Source organism: Rhinatrema bivittatum, chromosome 1, assembly GCF_901001135.1.
Source record: "Rhinatrema bivittatum chromosome 1, aRhiBiv1.1, whole genome shotgun sequence".
Classification (NCBI taxonomy): domain Eukaryota; kingdom Metazoa; phylum Chordata; class Amphibia; order Gymnophiona; family Rhinatrematidae; genus Rhinatrema; species Rhinatrema bivittatum.
In genome coordinates, this window is record NC_042615.1 from 238,586,056 (window position 1) to 238,606,394 (window position 20,339).

The following is a 20,339-nucleotide window of genomic DNA, read 5'->3' on the forward strand; positions in this document are numbered from 1 at the left end:
CCTTTTTCAAAGCTTAGTAAGAAACAATTCTTCTCTGTATACTAGAGAGTGCAATTAATAGTTTATTATATTAAATCTCTTTTATTCCCCTGAACATACTTAAGTTTTATGTTTCATTAATAAGCAATATAGAACTAAATATAAAGAGCTGCTATCCACCAAACAAACATATCCATCACAATTTATAATAATATTTTAAGGGACCTTCATATCATCCCCTCACTTTGACATCTTTTAGAGCCTTACGTAATGCTCTACCGATGAATCAAAGGGGTAATCCTTTTAATCATTGGTCCAACATTTTTAACAATTTTTTTGAATTATTTTTACAAAAAACTTTTAAATATTTAAAAAGTGCACTACTTCCCCGTTTCGTTGAAGTTGATTCATGCCCAACGAAATGGGAAAGTAGTACACTTTTTAAAGATTTAAAAGTTTTTTGTAAAAATAATTCAAAAAAATTGTTAAAAATGTTGGACCAATGATTAAAAGGATTACCCCTTTGATTCATCGATAGAGCATTACGTAAGGCTCTAAAAGATGTCAAAGTGAGGGGATGATATGAAGGTCCCTTAAAATATTATTATAAATTGTGGTGGATACGTTTTTTTGTGTGTAATTGTCAATTCGTATTACCCATTAAGGCATTTTTTCTATTATCCACCAAACAAAAACAGCAGCACAGCAAAACATAACTATGAAAGTCTTTCACTTTCTTCCTATGTGAAGTAAACAGAGTACAGTTATCCATTTATAGTCCACGCAGCACTAAATAAAAGGGTAGGAAAAAATCAAGGGGCTACCTTGGGAACCAAATACTGCTCATCAGTGCATGCTATCACATAGGCTTCGGCTCGGCCTAGCTCACTCTGTGGGAAGTGAGCATTCATTTCATCCCCATCAAAGTCCGCATTATATGCCTTGCAGTTGGCATAATGAAGTCGCAGCACTTTCTCTCCTGGTAAGATTCGGGCACGGTGAGCCTGGATGGATGGTCTGTGAAGAGTGGGCTGACGATTCAGTAAAAGGACATCTCCATTTTTTACATGACGCGATACCTTTAAAAAAAAAGAAAGAAAGAAAGAAAGAAAGAAAAAAGGATTAATAAAACTGCATATTCAGACTAAAAGAGTAAGACTCTGGCACAAGGTTAGAGCAAACAGCTGAGAAAAATTGCTAGTTCCTTACACCAAATTCAATGAAAGAGCTCCAAAACAGCAATTCTCTGCTGGTCTTTGAGGCCCACCCAGCCATTTTTGTTTTCAGAATATCCACGATGAAAATGCATGAGATAGATTTGTCAGTAAACATCTAAGATGCATATTCATTATACATACGCTGAAAACCAGACTGGCAGGGTGGGCTTCAAAGACCAGTTTGAGAATCACTGCTCTCGAACTCAACTGTATTCATGAACAACAATACAGCTGGCTTACCAGTCTCAGAGACAAAGGCCATGACAGAAAAATGTAGGATAAGCAGGAGGTATTGCAACAGTTGTGCTCTCAAAGATCCAAACTGGGGCTTTCTTTTTCTGAATTTAGAATTTCAAATTTCTCCTTTCAAAAAGCTCAAAGCAATCCCCATAGGGAGATCGATGTCCACCATCTGCTGGAGCTGGAGAATACTGGCAGGCTGGGGTCACTGCAGGGTTATATATACTGTGAAGTCAGCTTGCTCTGGCTCCATCTGCTGGCAGGGGAGCATAAACTCATTGGTCCTGAGTCCATCTGTCTACATACTAGGAAATAAGGAGTTTTGGAGATTCAAGACCTCAATGAATGCTAGAAGTCAGAAGCAGGATATCTTTTAGATCATACAGTATGAAATCAATACCAACACTATAGATGATATCACCATAAGACAATATGCTTCACAACTTTTCAGGACAAGGTGAAGAATGCAGCCCTTTTGAAGAACCAGAAAGACCAGGTCAGATTAAACAATTAACACGAGGGCTTTTGAATCCACTCTTTGATTCAAGCTACTGGAGGCTTATCTAGAGAACTATTTCGAAGAGTGGATCCACATAACTACACACTAGTGGGTCTTGGACATTATATAAAGTGGTCACTTGTTGGAAATAAGTCCAGAAAAACATATATTCATGATGTCACCTTGTACGACTCCAACAAAAATGACTATAGTACAAAAAACACTGGTCAAATTACTACAACTTCATGCTATCTGTCCATTACCTTCCCAGGAAGAAAGGCATAACTATTACTCAAATAAAGAAGGAACATATTGACCTTTACTAGATTCTAAAAGGAGTAAACAGGAGCCTACATGTCCCACATTTTTGAATGGAAACACTTTATTCAGTAATGTTATCAGTACAGAAAGAGGAGTTTCTAACTTCCCTAGGTCTCAAAGGGGCATTATTTCCATATCCCAATAAGGGGAAATCATCATAAATGTCTACGCTTCTGCATAATAGGAAAGCATCATAAATTCAGAGCATTCCTTTTCAGGTTAGCACCTGCTCGAGGAACTTTTACCAAGTTAATGGTAGTAGTAGCAGCTTTTTAAAGAAAGGAATGGATTTTGGTTAACCCATAACTGGACGACTGTCTGATCAGAGCAAAGTTTCTTCATTGGAATCAAAGTAACTTTTTGGGTATTAGAAGTTTCAGAGAGGCTAGGTTGGATAGTCAATTATACAAAAAGCGTTCTTCAGCCATCCCAATCAATAGAATTTTTAGAAGCGCATTTCAAAATTATGGAAGGAAAGGTATACCTAACTGACAAAAGGATAGAAAAGATAATCATTCAAGTGAAGAAATTCATTGCATTGGAAACCCTAAAGGCATGGGACTAACTTTAACTATCTTTAACAAAAACAAGATATAGTTGTGATGGAGAAGGTACAGAGAAGGGCAACCAAAATGATAAAGGGGATGGAACAGCTCCCCCATGAGGAAAGACTAAAGAGGTTAGGGCTGTTCAGCTTGGAGAAGAGACGGCTGAGGGGGGATATGATAGAGGTCTTTAAGATCATGAGAGGTCTTGAACGAGTAGATGTGAATCGGTTATTTACACTTTCAAATAATAGAAGGACTAGGGGGCATTCTTTTTCACTCAACGCACAATAAATCTCTGGAATTTGTTGCCAGAGGATGTGGTTAGTGCAGTTAGTGTAGCTGGGTTCAAAAAAGGATTGGATAAGTTCTTGGAGGAGAAGTCCATTAACTGCTATTAATCAAGTTTACTTAGGGAATAGCCACTGCTATTAATTGCATCAGTAGTATGGGATCTTCTTAGTGTCTGGGTAATTACCAGGTTCTTGTGGCCTGGTTTAGCTTCTGTTGGAAACAGGATGCTGAGCTTGATGGACCCTTGGTCTGACCCAGCATGGCAATTTCTTATGTTCTTAACTTTTGGAGTCAATGGCAACAAACAGATTTAGTGTCCTGGGCAAGGGTGCACATGAATCCTCCACAACATTAACTATCATCACGAAGGAGACCACAACAACAAAATTACAATTATCGAATACCCCTTCCATTATCGATAAAAAAGAGCTTTCAATGCTGGTCCAAAAAAAAAAAAAACCTGGCAAAAGGAGTATTACTAGACCCTCTGACATGGACAGTAGTAACAACAGATGCAAGTTTAGTGGGTAGGATAGCACACCATCCAAATCAGTAAGTTGAGGGGCAGTGGAATCAAACAGAGGCCTTGTGTCCAATTAACAGATTGAAGATTGAAGACCAGAGCAATTAATTTATCAATTCTGAAAAGACAGGCAAGTAAGACTTTTATTCAATAAAGCAATGGCAATAGCATAGATAAAGAAGCAAGAAGAAACTCAAAGTCAAGGGATATTGGAAGAGACATCTTCTCTTTCCATGGGCAAAAAACAATCTACTTCAAATTTCAGCTTTACACATAGCAGGAAAAGAAAATGTGAAAGCAGATTTCCTAAGCAGAAATTGTTTAGAGCCAGGAGAATGAGAATTGAGAATGAAGCCTTTCAGAAAATAGTACTGAAATGGGGCAAACCTCAGATATTCTTGCATGTTGCCATTAAGTTTGTTAAAATACCCATCTTCCAAGGCCCCTGATAAGATGGGAGGGGGGAATGGAAAATGAAGCGGGTTTATATAGAGAAGATAGTAGCCCAGCCCCTTTGATTGTGTATGGGTAGCTTGTTTTTGTGACTGTGGGGTGCACAAGGAACAAATGAACCCTATGGTTTGTTAGGTATGGGTGCTGTAATGTTTAACTTCCTTATTGATAAGGGTAATGAGAGCTGTAGGTGATATTAAGCCATTCTCCTGGAATATGGGGCCATTATTGGGAAGGAAACAAAACAGTAACATATGGATGTTCAATGTTATCTAGAATCTGATGTTTAATTACTGTTCTGTGTTTCCAAATTCTTTTAACAGAAAAGCTTTAACATAAAATGGGGGGGGGGGGGTAGGGGGGATACCTCAAGCAGTCATCAGCTGGAAGGGAAAATCTAGGGGAAGAAGAGCAGTGGACAAAACTAAAAAGATATTATAAAGGCAAAGTCCGGGTCCACCGCCAGGACAACCGGAGGAGGAGGATCAGGCACGGTCGGGCGGGACACCGCTCAAACCTGAAAGGACCCCAGAGGAGCCCCTGGTACTGGAGGACAAGGAGGACACCCTGGTGCTGTACCTACACTTGGAGGTACAGAGCACTGAGAAAGCTCTGCCAGATCTGGAGGGTCCCCCAGTCTGATCACTTGAGGTGGAGGGGAGGCCAGGGCAGGGTCCTGGTGCTGGTAAAGCCTTGCCAGATAGACATTGTGCATCAGCAGAATAAATTCAGCCGAAAAAGGCTCCAGAGGAATGGAATGGGGGGAGGGGGGCCTTCCGATGGTGGCTCTGCGTTGGGGAGAAGAGCCGGAGTGAGAATTAGCGGTCAAGAAGCTCGGTCTGGGTCTGAGTCAGCCGGGGGCTGCACCGGAACATTTGTGTGAGGATTCAAAATGGCCTCCATTCCCACGTCGGACGGGAATGGGGCCGAACTCTCCTGCGCATGGCGCGCGTTTGCGCAAGAAACAGACCGCCCCTGAGGCCTCGAGGTGCCCACCCCTCCGGGGAGGCACCTGGCACACAGGCCTTCCCGTGAGAGCCGCAATCCTGGCTCTGCACAGGCGCTGCATCACAATGGTTGCAGCATGGAGGTAAGCTGAAAGTCCAAATACCTCCAGAGGCTGCAGGCAGCAAGAAAGAGAAAGAAACGCTGCGTTTGCACTGCAGACGAAATGACCCGGGTTATTTTTTTTTTGTTGTTTTTTTAAGTCAGAGGAACTCTGACTTAGAGTTACAGTCTCTGTAACTCTAGGGCTGACCAGAGGAAAACTGCCACTCAGGCAGCAGGTCTTTATCGAGGGGGCGAGGTTGGACCACCATCATTCACCCCTAAGGCAGCCAAATAGAATCTTAGAATCCTGTAAAGAGGGAAAATTTACAACTTACCCCCAAATGACAGAAACAGCAAGTAGTAATGAAAATGACAGGTCTGCCACTGAGCAAATGTTCTGCCTGCAAGTCCCAGCAGAACTGTCCACAGAGGAAGTATCCTCTCTGTCTTACTTTTTTATTTTTTCTTTATTTTTTTTTTACTTTTGATCCATCCAGGTAAGAGTCTTAGAGAAAGGAAAAATAAATTGTATAAATAGTAATTTCTCTAAAGTAACTGGGGAACCGAAGGTGTAACCCACATCATTCCGATCACCACAAACAAACAAGCTTAAAAATCACATTACAGAACAACAACAGGAATCTTCGATCAAATAATACCTCTCGTCTAATAATTCCACCCATCAAAGATGCTCATCTTTCAACAACAAGAAATAGAGCTTTCTCCATAGCCTGTCCTAAAAAATGGAACTCCTTACCACCTTATTTAAGAACTCAAACGAATATCAAAACTTTCAAAAAAGATCTAAAGACTTTTCTTTTTCATAAAGTCTACGTTAATGATTATTTATTTCAACAATCTAATTTTAACCAAGACTACCAACCATATTCATGCAAAAGAGATAATGAAATATCATCTGGCAATGACCATCATAATAGCAATATGAACTTAACACTAGAAGACCATCCTGAATATGTTTAAATACCAATACTGTTACCACTATCTTTTCCCTTCTTTTCCTTATGCTCCCTTTTTCACCACCAACCTCTCCCCGATCCCTTCTTCTTTTCCACTATTAATTTATTTATTTATTTATTTATTAACTTTTATTTACCGACATTCGTGAAACACATCATGCATCAATGTTTTTAATGGTTTATTCTCAGTTTGATTTTTGTAAACTGTTATGATGGCTGAACCGAATGACGGTATATAAAAGTGAACAAATAAATAAATAAATAAATAAATCTGCTGGAGTCAGAGAAATACTGAGGGATTGCAGAGGGCGCACCAGCTTATGAGAGAGCGCCCTCTCAGTTTTTGCTCTGACTCCATCTGCTAGAAGAAGGGGGGGGGGGGGGGAACAACCCACGTCTGGACTGATCCTGGTACGTTCAGGGAAGGAAAGGTTCAACAGGAGGTGAAATTCTTCTAAACACAAAAGAAGAGCAGGATATGGGGGCCATTGTATCTGATAATCTTAAGGTGGCCAAACAGGAGGATAAGGTAACAAAAGCCAGAAAGATGCTTGACTACATAGGAGCAGAATGATAAGTCCCTGATGAAACCTCATTCGCAATACTATGTATAGTTCTGAAGACCACATCTTCAAAAGGATATAAACCTGATTGAGTTAATCCAAATGGTGGCTACAAATGGTCAGTGGTCTTCATTCTAAAGCATATGGAGACAGTCTTAAAGATCTAAACATGTACATCCTAAAGGAAGGGCAAGATAAGGAAGATATGATTGAGACATTCCAAGGTTTCCATGCATAGGAAGTGAGCCTCTTTCAATGGAAAGGAGGCTCTAGAATGACAGGGTCATGGAATGAGTGTGTGAGAGAGAGAGAGAGAGAGAGAGTAAGTGTGTGAGAGAGAGAGAGAGAGAGAGAGTAAGTGTGTGAGAGTGAGTGAGTGTGTGAGAGTGCATGTGTGTGATAGGGGGAGTTGCAGGGGATTTGGGTAGAATTGGAAACCCTACCTGAGGTGTCTGTCTGCTTCTCTTGCACCATCTACATAGGAAAGTGGCACTCTGTCACTGGATAGCTCCAGGAAAGGAAGAAGCATGCACAGAACACTTCAGCCCTGAAAGCCCTAGTCATCATGACAAACAGATGGGCAGGATTTTCAAGCATTGGCTCTGATTATTGTTTAATATACTGCACTTTTAGTTCCATTTCTCTTAATCATTGATGTTGCAGAGCAACATGCTGCTTTATCCAAGGTGCTTAATAAGGGTGCCTTTTACTTGTTAAAATTTCCATGTAAATGTGTAATCAAGTTTCAGAATGACACCTGTGTTTTATACACCTGAACAGTTATCCAATTTTTTGTCAGATAAAGTTCCAATTGCATCTACTTCCACATCAAACATTTGAGATGTAACTTCCCAGTTTATTTCAATGTTTCTAATTATTTTACTGTAAACCGATGTGATGTGCAAACGAACGTCAGTATAGAAAAGCAATAAATAAATAATCAATTATAATGTGATGATGTTGACTTGGTATCAGTAACCAAGGGAATTTCCAAAAGATGCCAATTACATGCTTAAGGTAATATAGTAATGTTAGGAATTGATTTTTATGCCTGTTATCCCAATGAAGATTCATAGTGTTGGACCTGAAAAACTGGCATTCACAGTTTACATGCATTAGTTATTACATTTACATTTCTCTACTTTGGTGTGCCTGGCTAATATAGTTTAGCTATATAAAAAAAAAAAGAAAAAAAGCAAACAATCTTGCCCTGACATTCATGATGTTAAGTTCTTATTACATCCCCTCCACACCACCAAAAATATGTAAGAGCAGTTGGATTTCCTGGAGGGGCTGCCATGCATGATGAGATTCACACATTCACTTGATAAAGTACTCACAATCTTGAGTCCTGCTTTCTGCGCCCCTGTGGACGGGGTGAGGAGCTGTTTGGCTACAGCTTCTCTCTGGCTCTGGTTTGTTGAGCTTAGAGCTGTGCGAGACCCATCTTCATTGATCACCATGGTGGCACCTGGGTGCACACTGGGGCCATTCATGACTGCCTGCCTGAGCTCCTGTACATTCCAGGGTGTTACTGGTTGAGGGTAGGTCAGCTTGGTAGCAAACACCTAAACGAGCAAAAAAAAAGTATTTATACCAAGACTGTATAAAGAATGCACAGCAAAGACCTGCACTCTACCTCTTGTTTCCCAACCTCTCCTGGAGGCACTCCTAACAAGTCAGGTACTCACGATATCCATAATGAATATGCATAAGATAATTTGCATACATTGGACACTTGGTAAGTGCAGATCTATCTCATGCATATTCATTGTGGTAATCCTGAAAACCTGACTGGATAGGTGTGCCTCCAAGAGAGGGATGCGAAACACTGCTCTACCTAGTATAATGCACAATTGTAACCGATTCAGGCTCAAGAGTGCCTTCTGATCTTTTTGTGTTTTTCCTATTTGGCATGATCAGTATCGTGATAGTGATACTCTCAACACTGGCTGGTAAATCTGTGTGCACTCTGAGCACAGTACCCCCTCTGCTAATCTGAAGGAAAAAAAAATCATGCAATTTCAGAGGAGCATGCTGTACCCTTGCAACTATTGGAGGTCACAGAGCACAAAATTTGTAGTGTGTGGGGCTTGTGACTTGTTTCTTCTCACACTATCCATATACACATCATTGACTATGTCAAATCAAACTGTCAGGATTCTTTAAAAAGGTTTTTTTATGAAGCTATTACCACACTGTGAATTTACAATGATTAGACTTGTACAATTATTGGAAATTACTGACATGCCAGATTATGTTGAAATGCTTGAGAATGTAGGCTAAATTAACCTTAGATTTAGTTCCTGCCTTCTGGGCTCAATTTACAAGAAATCACATGACTTAGAAGAATCCCAGCCTATTAACATATATGACATAAAATTATAACTCCAACAAACTGAGAAAATGTTATGCAAAAAACTAGCTCATTGATGTGAAAATTGAATGTGTGTAAACAATGCTCTCTGAGACTGCTTCTGAATTGCCTTGCTGGTAATTTCATACTCTCCTGGAGTATTTCATATTTTATCTAAATAAAGATCTTTTTTTCAAGCTGCCGGTACTTAAGTATTTATTTTGGTTACACAACAACAAATTAAACTTCAAGACAAAACTGAAATTCAAAGGAAATAAACACAACTTCCAAGGGTGAGTTAAGCCATCTCAACTTCTGTTGTCTCTGGGAACAATTTGCGGCTTTAAATTTTAATACAATCTATTCTGCAGTCAAACTTGCAAGCAAGGAAGCTATCAGCCTGCACATAGAGAGCATAACCTTCAAACAAATGCACATGTGGTGGTAATATACATGCATCTATGGCCGCAAACAATTCTATGATAGTATTTTTTAACTCACACATATGATAAAACCATGTTTTATAAAATACGCGCATTTCCAGTTTTACCAATTAGTTCACCAGGTCACCCAGTCCTTCTCCAGGTCATCAAGACCCTCCTTGTTCTTCAGCCTGAACTCCCCGAGTTTACCCAGACCTCCCACCCAGTCAATATTACACACTAAGCATATTTAATATAATTTATGCCAGATAATTAGCAGGTATAAAATTATGCAAGTAAATTGGCAAATCTGTGTGTCTTTTAAAATAGCAACTTAGGTGTATAAAATGTTGGCCCCACTCCAAAACACCCCAGACCACCACTTTTTTTTAACACGCGTATATTGCGTGTGAAAGTGAAAATACACACATATTTTGGACTTTTATAAAATGGAGAATAGGAAACAGAAACTGTGTATAATGCTATTTTTTTACACATGCAATGTTTTGAAAATGCACCTTTTGTATTGGAACTGGAGAATATGGATGGATTATCTTAGTGTGAACACACTGTATACTAACTTAAAGGGAAGCCCGAACCACAAGCATCTTGGCTATCACAATTTATAGTGTGTGGTTACAGGGGATATTGTTCATCCCCAAAGCAAAGGCTATGGCCTGTCTGCTTCTTTATTTCATCTTTCAAAAGGTGTTAGTTCAGCAGCACATGATATGGTTTCCTGCAAAGAATTCTTTTCTTACCATTGGGATCCCGATCTCATTGGTGTTGATGTACATATCAGGACAGATTACTGAGCGGGCAGCGTAATCCACACGCTTTCCCATCATGTGCTTCCTGAATAACCCCTCTTTCTTCTCCAAGATCTGCAAAAATTCCAAGCAAAGAACATAAATCTCCAGGGCATCTTCAGAAAGCTACTTTGCTTACATATAATAGGGGATGATCTTTACGGAAAAGGTTTCTGCTTAAAATGTTAAGATATACAAAAATCTCTGAGCTTTTCCCAGGAGGGAGATAGGAAAAATCTGAATCTATACCCTGAAGATAGGTTTATATAAAACAGAGATATAGCACCGGAGAGAAAAATGAATTTACAACTCTACTGCTTGTCCATACAGAGCAAACACGTTGTTTTTTTAATTGTTTTTTATTCAGATGGCAGCATACTGACTTCTGTTAAGGAAAAATACTCTACAAACAATAACTAGTACAAAAAATACTGTGGGACTATTTCCCAAGCGTTCAATTTAAGAACTGGACAACAGTTCCATGGTGCTTTTCATACTGTTTGCTTGCAAACACTTTTTGGCCAACTTTTTCCCTTCCAGAATTAACAGGTAGCCTGCTTGCTGCATTAGTCCACTTGAATACACAGAAATAAAGGTTAACAAAGAGAAGTAACAAGAAACTTAAATCCTTGGATAGAAGATTTGCTATATCAAAAGAAACTTGCAGACTAGTTACACTTTTTGGTCCTACTTCTAGCCAGTCATTAAATCCATCCCTGCATGTCCATATTGACCATAACTGTCACCAACATCATTGCATGCTGTCTAACCCATTCAGGCATAATTGTAAGGGATGTCATCTGTCACAATCTCTCATGCTCTTTCGATCACAAAGAAGCAGAAAAACTGAGCAAGCACTGCTTTAACAATCCTCCAAACTAGCTTAGTAATGGTGATTTTAGACATTGCAGGAATTGTTTCCCTGGTGGAGACTGGAAGCAGTGCATCATCTGGCACAATTCAAATGTTCTCTATCAGACAGATTCCATGTTATGTGGACTTAACTGTGTACTGTATTACTGAGTGTTATTTCTGGACTTGCCTGTCACTAATTTAGTACCAGTGCCACTGGGAAAGAATCCAACCAAAGTCTGCCATCTTTAAAATAAAAGACCATTTGATACCAAGGATTTCAGTACAAAAAGTTCTCCTCTCTTTCGTTTCTGAAATCTAATCCAGAGATCCCATATCTTAAAATGTACCATGCTGGATCTGAACAAAGCTTCACTGAGCCCTGCTTCCTGCGTCCAATATTGGCCAATCCAGGTCATTAGAAAGTACCTGGCAGATGCCAAAGAGTAGGTCCAATTCGTTGTTACTCACTCCCTGGGATAAGCTGTGGCTTTCCTCGCACCCACCTAGCTAAAGAATGCTCTCTGTAGACAGCAGAATGAATCAGCCATTACATGTGGGTGACGTTATCTAATGACGCTGACAGAGACCCAGGTCTCAGAGCTCAGTAAAATCTTTACTGAGCACGTGCAGGAGCTCCAGCATGAGGGCGCTGCCTCGTGAGCCCCTCAATCTCTTCCGGAGCTTAAGGGGTTTTTTTTCTTTTTATTTACATCATCTTAATTTACATCCAAGAAATACTTGTTGGGAAACAAGAAAGCAAGTTTTCCTTGAAAACACACGTAATATAATAATCTCAAATGTAAAATCAGACCACAGTGAATAAGTGGAGACCCAACCCTGAAGATATAATTGAACAAGTGACCAGCTGGGAAGAGTAAAAATATATTTTTATATTTAGACCTGGTGCTATCCAGCTGGGCGCTTTGTTCTGGCTTAATTTTCCTTGCAAATATTCCAGCTGGATAACACCAGGTCTAAGTAACAAGAATCTACACCTCTTCATATGAGTCACCTTAGCAAAATATGGAAAAATATGTCATTTTAAACTAAAAAGGGAACATCATTATTATGTAAACAGTCACAGTATATAGTCATGATCAGAGTCCAGAGCTAGGGTCACAATAAAATTAGCTGGAGATGCCCCCTCTTCTATAGGTTTTTCTAAGAAGGCGGTCAAAGTATACATAGAAGCCTGGGGGGGAGCCACAATATTCACATCACTGTTAGCAGGAAGCAAATAATAAGCTCTTGATACAGAAGGGATAACATTCTTTGGTATTTTCAAAACTTACAAGAAGCATTTTCTCAACATTTCAAAGGGGAAATCAAACATTGTTTAGGAAAATGTATAATCTACATATGCTGTCTATGAATCACATTTTTCAAATTTTTCACTTTATTAATCCAAAAATAGATGACCCTTAGCTGTGGTCCAGACAGATCACTGTACTGAAGTAATTTTTTTTTCAAATTAATCTGCTTTTGGTGCTAAGGCCACAATCTGTTCTTTACTTTGTTGTAAAGTCATAGTGAAGCCTTGCTATTGAGAAACAAATAGACCTAACTGCAGGGATAGCAAGTGAAAGTTTTCCAAACCAATTCTAAGGTAATAGCCGTAGGCTTAGGTAAAACAAAGGAGAATGCCTCAGTTACCAGTGTCCCTTCCCACGGCTGATGAAGTTCCAAATTCAACAAAGAAGAACTTGAGGCAGAACCCAGGGAAGCACCCTCCACTTCACAAAGGTCCGCAGAAGCCACTGCACTCCCAACTGCCTGCAGCTGTGACATCTGCTACAAAGGCACTCTTTGCTTCCCTTCCCCAGCTGACCACAGACCAGGAAGCAGGGGAGCGCAATGCTGCTCTGGAGTCAATGAAGCATCAAGGTCACGGGCAGGAGAAGACAATCCCTCGGCTTCCACACCACCCAACAAAGCTCTCTGAAGGATCACCCAAGTAGAGGAGTTGTCTGTCCATGGGTCCATTGGAGCTGACAACACCATACTAGTTAGGTAAGTACAGATCTTGCCCTTTTTTTTACCCATCAGAAGAAAACAGGAACGCAGCAAAAGAAACTAACAACAAAAAAGGAAAGGAAGGGACCTTCAACACATGGACCTCAGCATAAGGACATTTTGCGCGGCACATCAGAGAGTCTTTCCTGTACCTCGGGTCACAGATCCAAGGCCCGCAGCCATGCCATTCTGTGGGCGCTGATTCCCGCTGCATAGACCCTTAATGCCGTTTCAAAATCATCGAAGGTTGCGCAGACCTTGTGTTTTACGCTCTCCAGGCCCTTATCCACCAATGAGAGGAGTATGTCCTGCTGCTGCTAAGCCACCTCCTGCACCTGGATCCAGATATTCTGAGAGTACTAGGTTATGTAGAGCTGGAAGGAGGCTATGCGGGCAATGAGCATAGTCCACCGGAAAAACTTCCTCCCAAGAGCATCCATCACTCTGTGATCCTTCCCCGGAGGCGCCGAGAAATGGATCTTAGAACGTTTGGCTCACTTGAGAGCAGATTCGACCACCACAGATTGGTGGGTTAGCTGTCACTTGTCGAACCCAGGAGCATTCTGAACGAGATAGACCGCATTTGCCTTCTTGTTCATGGGAGGCACTGAGAGCGGGTGTTCCCATACACTCAACAGCAGCTCTTTAAGGATCTCATGCACTGGGACTGCCACAATTTCCTTAGGAATCTCCACAAGCTAGAAGATATCAAGCATTATGTACCTGGTATGCTCTTCGGTTAATAACTGAAAGGGGATGGCCTTAGCCATCAACCTAACAAGGCGAAGACCTCTTCAGGCGAAGACCTCTGTCGCTCCTCCGAAGGGCATGGATCTGAGGGGAAACAATCAGAAGCATCATCAGATACATCTGTTACGTCAACCCCCTGCGGATCATAGGTGCCCTATATGCCCACTGTCATCGACCGGGGATGGGGCCCTGGGTGCTCAGCCTTCACGCAGATGTGCAGGCACTGACAGAATTGGATAGGGGCCGCAGGCCTCGGTGTCTCAGCTGGCCTGGGCAGAGCTTCCTCCTCTGAACTGGCCACGACCACTGGATCTGCAGGGGGAGGCAGCAGTGCCCCAATGGGCATCGATGCAATCCCGGAAACTGTCACCAGCTGGGTTGGTAACACGCTGATCGCATGTTAACGATTCCAGCAGCGGCTCCAAGAGTGACAGTGCTGGCACCACAGATCTACATCACTCTCTCAACTACCAGCTGCACACGCCTCTCTAGCTCCTCTTCGAACATTGCCAATGGGTCAGAACCAACTGGGACGGAGGTGTGGCTAGATCCTCTTCAGAACAGAGAGGATTGGTGGCTGGTATCAGGACCGATGAAATCTGTTGCGCACTCCTGGCATTGCTGGAGGACTGGTCCTCCTCGCCCTGGGATTGCTTCGGGGGCATGACAGCATGAGCTGGCGCATCCTTGTGCCCGGCACCATGCATCGATGGGGACAGATGTCAATACTTCTTTGGCTTCCTTCGATGCTCATGTCTTCCCCTGTGTTGAGGCTGATGACAAGGAACCCAATGTCCTCAGCCTGGAGGAGCTCGATGGCTGATCTTCAGTACCCCTATCAGCTGACGGAATCAACAGAACGGACAGCTCCACTGATGTTGATGTCCATAGTCCCTCGATACTGATGCCTCTGATGCTGATGGCTTGGTCTTCTCCAACCCGAAAAGGCGCTCCACCTTATTGAGTCAGATCTTGCATCCCTTCAGCGTCATCTGGGCATACTTGCTGCAACGCATGACATCATGCAATGGCCCCAGGCAGATGACACATGGGGGAATGTGATAGTCATAGTCCTCGTGCACCGGGGCATTGCTTAAAACTAGAGGTGGACATGACAGAATGAAAGAAAAGGGATGCAATGTTGAAATCTATGTCAACGGGTGTTGGCCACCAAACAGCAACCATACTACTGCCCCAGGGGTATCAAGACAAAAAGAAACTTACTGAAAACTGTCAAAAAAAAACTATCTAGGGAGCTATAAGGAGAATCGAAGGGGACCCAGAAAAGAAAAACCACAAAGAAAACCGATGAAAAGGGGTGGAGTCAAGATGGCGCCCTGACCGGCAGCACTGTTTGTTTGCTCCGTAAGATTTCTTGCAAAAAATTGTTTCCTTGCTTCGAAATGCCGCCCAAAAGAAAGGGCAGGATGAGGAACTACCCCTCCGTGACCACCCTGCCTTCCGACAAAGAACCATCTTACAGTGCGCCATAACACCCGTACAACAGGGGAATAGTGTTCCGGCTGTTGGATCCGCGGTAGGAGGAGCGGAGCTAACCACGGACGAAATTTTTTTTTTTTTTTTGAAACTTGCCCTTTTTTTTGAAACTTGCCCTTTTTTTTTTTTGAAACTTTTTTTTTGGGAAAAAAAAAAAAAAAGGGCAAATTTCAATAAAGTCCATTTTTTACCGATCCATCTTTTCATCTTTCTATATTTTGAAAATGACATAATATGATGCAACAGTGCATAACAGAATCAAATGTATATTAAATATTACAGAAGACAGCTTGGAACTCGAGGCTCCCCTTGAGTATCAGGCTTCCAGGTGGGATCTAAGTGACTAATCCTAATTATGTTACCTATTAAATAAGTAAGACTTGCTCACTGAGCTGAGGATTTCAACATACTGTTCAAAACAATTCCAAGTTCCTTTTCCTGGATGGTGTCTAATAAAGAATCCAGCATGATGTACCTATGGTTTGGATTATTTTTCCCTGTGCGCATTACTTTGCACTTGTCCATATTAAATTTCATCTGCCATTTAGATGCCCTGTTCCCCAGTCTTGCAAAGTCCTTATGTCACACAAAGGCATAATATAAATAAAAAATTTCTATTATTAGGTAAGTTCAACAATCTAACAGATTTATGGAATGGAATAATGAATTCAAGGAAAACTACTCATGCCTTGAGCTTCTCCATCTGAAGGGGCCAGAAGGGATATTGTCTTATTTCAATGCACGATCTTAGGCAAAGCACGAAGGCGGTCCAAAAAAGACAGAGTCTGCAGGAATCACAAGATAAATATCTCTGCCAGAAAAACCGTGCCATTCTATATGTCTACAAACCCAAATGCCCCCAGAAAATGGGATGAGTGCGTGGGATGAAGGAAGGTGGGGTTAGAAGGAGTGGGATGCTAGTCGCAGCTACGAGATTTAACCAATTTCTTAAAAGGAAACAAGAGAGACATTAGGGTTTGCCCTGCTTTTTCAATCATGAAGATCAAACAGGTGGTCCGTCTTTTGGACCAGTTCTGAAACTTCCAGATACCACACCAAAAGTCTACTGACATTCAAATGACTGAGGCGGTATTCTTCTGCTCCTTGTGCTTATCTAGGGATGGCAAAGAGATGGACTGATTCAAATGAAACTCTGACACTACCTTGGGCAAGAAGGATGGAACGGTACAAAGCTGTAACACTCCTGGAGTCATCTGGAGGAATGGTTCCAGACACGACAATGCCTGCAGTTCAGAGATGCGACGTGCCGAGCATATAGCCACCAGGAACACCGTTTTCAAAGTTAATACATGTAAGGAAAGACTGCGCAGTGGCCTAAAGGAGGGCCCTGTCAAAAATTCAATACTAGATTAAGATTCCACAAGGGAACCAGCCACCATAGGGATGGCTGGAGGTGCTTTACCCCTTTCAGAAAATGGGCCACGTCCGAATGAGCCGACAGGCAGGTTCCGCTCATCTCGCCACTGAAACAGGAGAGAGCCACTACCTAGACCTTCAAGGAGGTAAGGGTCAAACCTTTATTCAAGCCGTCCTGCAAAAATTCCAGAATTAGTGGGATTCTGACTGCTTGAGGGGGAACACCATGTTCCTCGCACCAGGCCTCAAATACTCCCCAGACCCGCACATATGTTAGCGATGTAGAGAACTTCTGAGCACGGAGTAAGGTGGCAATTACTGCCGCATAATATCCTCGCTTCATTAGGCAAGCTCTCTCAAGGGCCAGACCATATGTCTTCAACTCAAAACATCTGTTCGAGATAGTTAAGAGTCTAATAAAAGACCATTCTTCACTCAAACAATGAATAACTTCACAAAACCTTAATGTAATAACTATGCAACAGCATTAACAGAAAAAATCCTGAGGCTGAAATAGCAAATAACCTATACCTACCCAATTACCACTTTGGATAACCTTAGAGCACTTGATAAATGGTCATCATTTGACACAGTCTCGAAACTGGAGATAAGCAAAATCATAACTAAAACTAAAACCAGCTACTCATCCACTTGACCTGACACCTGCCTCCTTGCTGAAACAAGTAAACCAAACCACAACCCCTAAAATCACAACGCTAGTCAAACTTACTCTTGCAGAAGTATATGCGCCCATAGGTCTAAAACAAGCAGTTATAAAACTAATTTTAAAGAATAAATCAGGAAAATATGATGATTGGGTAACTACTGACTGATCTCCAACCTAACCTTTCTTGCAAAAATTCTTGAAAAAGCAGTTCCTAACCAATTAAGACTCATCTAGAAGACAAAAAGACCCTATATATCCTAATCAAGTTGGATTCCAGAAAAATCACTCAACGGAAACTCTTCTACAATCCTTAATAGACCCTATTTTACAGGGCATCAACTCTAATGAATCATACTGCCTAGGACTGGTCAATTTAACAGCAGCCTTTGACACTTGACCATGACCTGCTTTGCCGACAGCTGAGAAATATAGGGATTGATTGAAACGTACTAAGTTGGTTCACCTCATTCCTTGCAAACAGATCTTTCCAAGTAAAACTCAACAATAACTTCTCCGATACATTCCAATGCACAACAGGCATTCCACAAGGATCAGCGCTATCTGCAACACTATTTAACATCTACATGCTGCCCCTGTGCAAATTATTAACAGACTTAGGATTAAACTTCTTTCTATATGCCAACAATCTGTAATTCTATATCCCTCTGTCAAAATCATTTGAAAACACATCACCACTTATTTCTGAATATATGGTCACAATAAAAGAAAAACTTGCACAACTGAAACTCTAAATGAACCCTAAAAAAACAATTAATTTGGCTGAACAGAAACCCACTAAAATCTATTCCACCAGGTATAAATCTTGGAAATTGCCAATTATCCCCAGCAACTCAAGTGAGAAATCTGGGAGTACAAATCGATGAATATCTAATAATGAAAGCCCACATTAGCAAACTGATCAAATCTGGTTTCTACAAGCTGCGAATCCTGAGCTGATTGAAACCTCAACTAAGCACAACAGATTTCAGAACAGTATTGCAATCTCTAATATTCTCAAATTTTGATTACTGTAATTCCCTACTACTTGGACTTCCTGCTAGGCACTTAAAACCACTACTATAAAATGCTGCAGCCAGACTATTGTCCAGTTAAAAGGAAATACGATCACATAACCCCAAATCTGATCGCATTGCATTGACTCCCTGTACAGTCAAGGATATTTTACAAAGTACTTACAATAATATTCAACAACATTATTCCGAACAATGATCTGATGGGAACAACATTTAAATTGCATATTCCCCCATGAATGCTCAGATCCCAAAACAAAGGCCTTCTTGAAATCCCGACCAAAAGAAACACTCATCTAACGCAAACAAGAGACAGAGAGATATCAATTGCTGGCCCAAAGCTATGGAACTCCATGCCAGGGGACCTTCGAACAATATCAAATAATAAGAAATTTAAGAGTTGAAATCTTGGCTATTCAGAAATGCCTCCAGTTCGCCTTAAATAAATAACCTAAATATGTCCTGAACAGTACCCCTACACTCTTTACCCCCCTAAAATCTGGTTAAGTTCTTTTTTAATGTGTCTGTTGTTGAAGTGCACCCTTGTCTTTGAATGTTTACCTAGTATTCAACCTATATGAATACCTATCTCAGCATCCCATCATTTTCCTATGAGTGTCTAACCTATATATCTTTTATTTATAAGTATCAATCAGGTACACCTTTATGAATCAGTGATTCTCACATGGAATGATGGTATGTAAAACAAATAAATAACATAATCGAATCAGATCCTCGTAAAGAACTGGTCCCTGCTTAAGCAGGCCCCTGTGCGGTGGGAGGCATATCCATATATCACGGACACCTGGGCCAACCTGCAGCTACTAATAGGACTAATCCCCTGTGGTACTCGATTCTGCAAATGATCCTGCCCAGCAGGGACCATGGACGGAAAGCGTATAGGAACTCTTCTTCCAGCCAGGTCTGAATGAGGGTGTCGATCCCCAGGGACCATTAATCTCTTCTGCAACTGAAGAATCTGAGAACCTTTGCATTGTGAAATGTGGCCAGCAGATCGATGGACGGGAGACCCCAGCAATCTATCAGCTGTAAGGCTTTGGCCAACAATGCCCACTTTCCTGGATCCACACACTCCCTGCTTAGAATGTCTGCTCTGATGACGTCTTTTCCTGCGATGTAAGAGACTGAGATCACTTGTAGATGTATTTCCACCCTGCGACACTTGCTGGCTTTTGGTTCCATCCTGGTGGTTGATGTGGGCTACCATTGTTGCGTTGTCCAACATTACGTGGACCGCTTGACCCAGGAGTATGTGGCTGAATTGCAGACACTCCAATCTGACTGCCCAGGCTTCCAGGCAGTTTATGTTCCAGAGGACCTCTTCCTTGGTCCAATGCCCCTGGGCTGCAGTTCCCGACAGTGAGGTCCCCAGAACCGGAGGCTTGTGTCTATTGTGAGGACCAACCAGTTCGTAGAGGACGGGGGTACACCCCTGTCCAGAAGAGCTTCCTGCAGCCACCACTGGAGCAGAGAGCATACTTCTATCAATAAGTGGAGGTGAATCGAATAGTCTTGAGACAGCGGGTTCCAAGGTGACAGCAGGGAGCATTGAAATGGCCACTTGTGCCCTCGCCCACAGCTATCAAACCGAGGACTTGAAGATAGCTCCACACCATCGGGCGTATCATGTTCATCAGACGCACTTGGGACATCAACTTCCTTATCCGTGTGGTCGAGAAAGACCTTGCCCTACTTGGTGTTGAACCAGACTCCCAGATATTCCAAGGACTGGGAAGGTTTGAGACTGCTTTTGGCCAGGTTTACGACCCACCCGAGTTCCTGAAGCAAGGAGGTCACCCTGTTTGTCACCCGGAGACTCTCTTCCATGGACTTTGCCCGGATAAACCAGTCTCCAAGTATGGGTGCACCTTGATTCCCTC

At 41.7% G+C, this 20,339-nt stretch overlaps 1 protein-coding gene across 3 annotated transcripts in view; it reads right to left on the bottom strand.

The window, feature by feature from the left end:
* Positions 1 to 20,339, bottom strand: part of POLR1A (RNA polymerase I subunit A) — a 271,640-nt gene that overhangs the window by 176,193 nt on the left and 75,108 nt on the right. For all 3 annotated transcript variants that reach the window (XM_029592763.1, XM_029592762.1, XM_029592764.1), the window contains 3 exons: positions 10,201 to 10,323; positions 8,002 to 8,229; positions 804 to 1,058 (listed from right to left, as the gene is read on the bottom strand). In XM_029592763.1, coding sequence (XP_029448623.1) covers positions 804 to 1,058; positions 8,002 to 8,229; positions 10,201 to 10,323 — 606 coding nt within the window. The remainder of the gene's footprint in view (positions 1 to 803; positions 1,059 to 8,001; positions 8,230 to 10,200; positions 10,324 to 20,339) is intronic.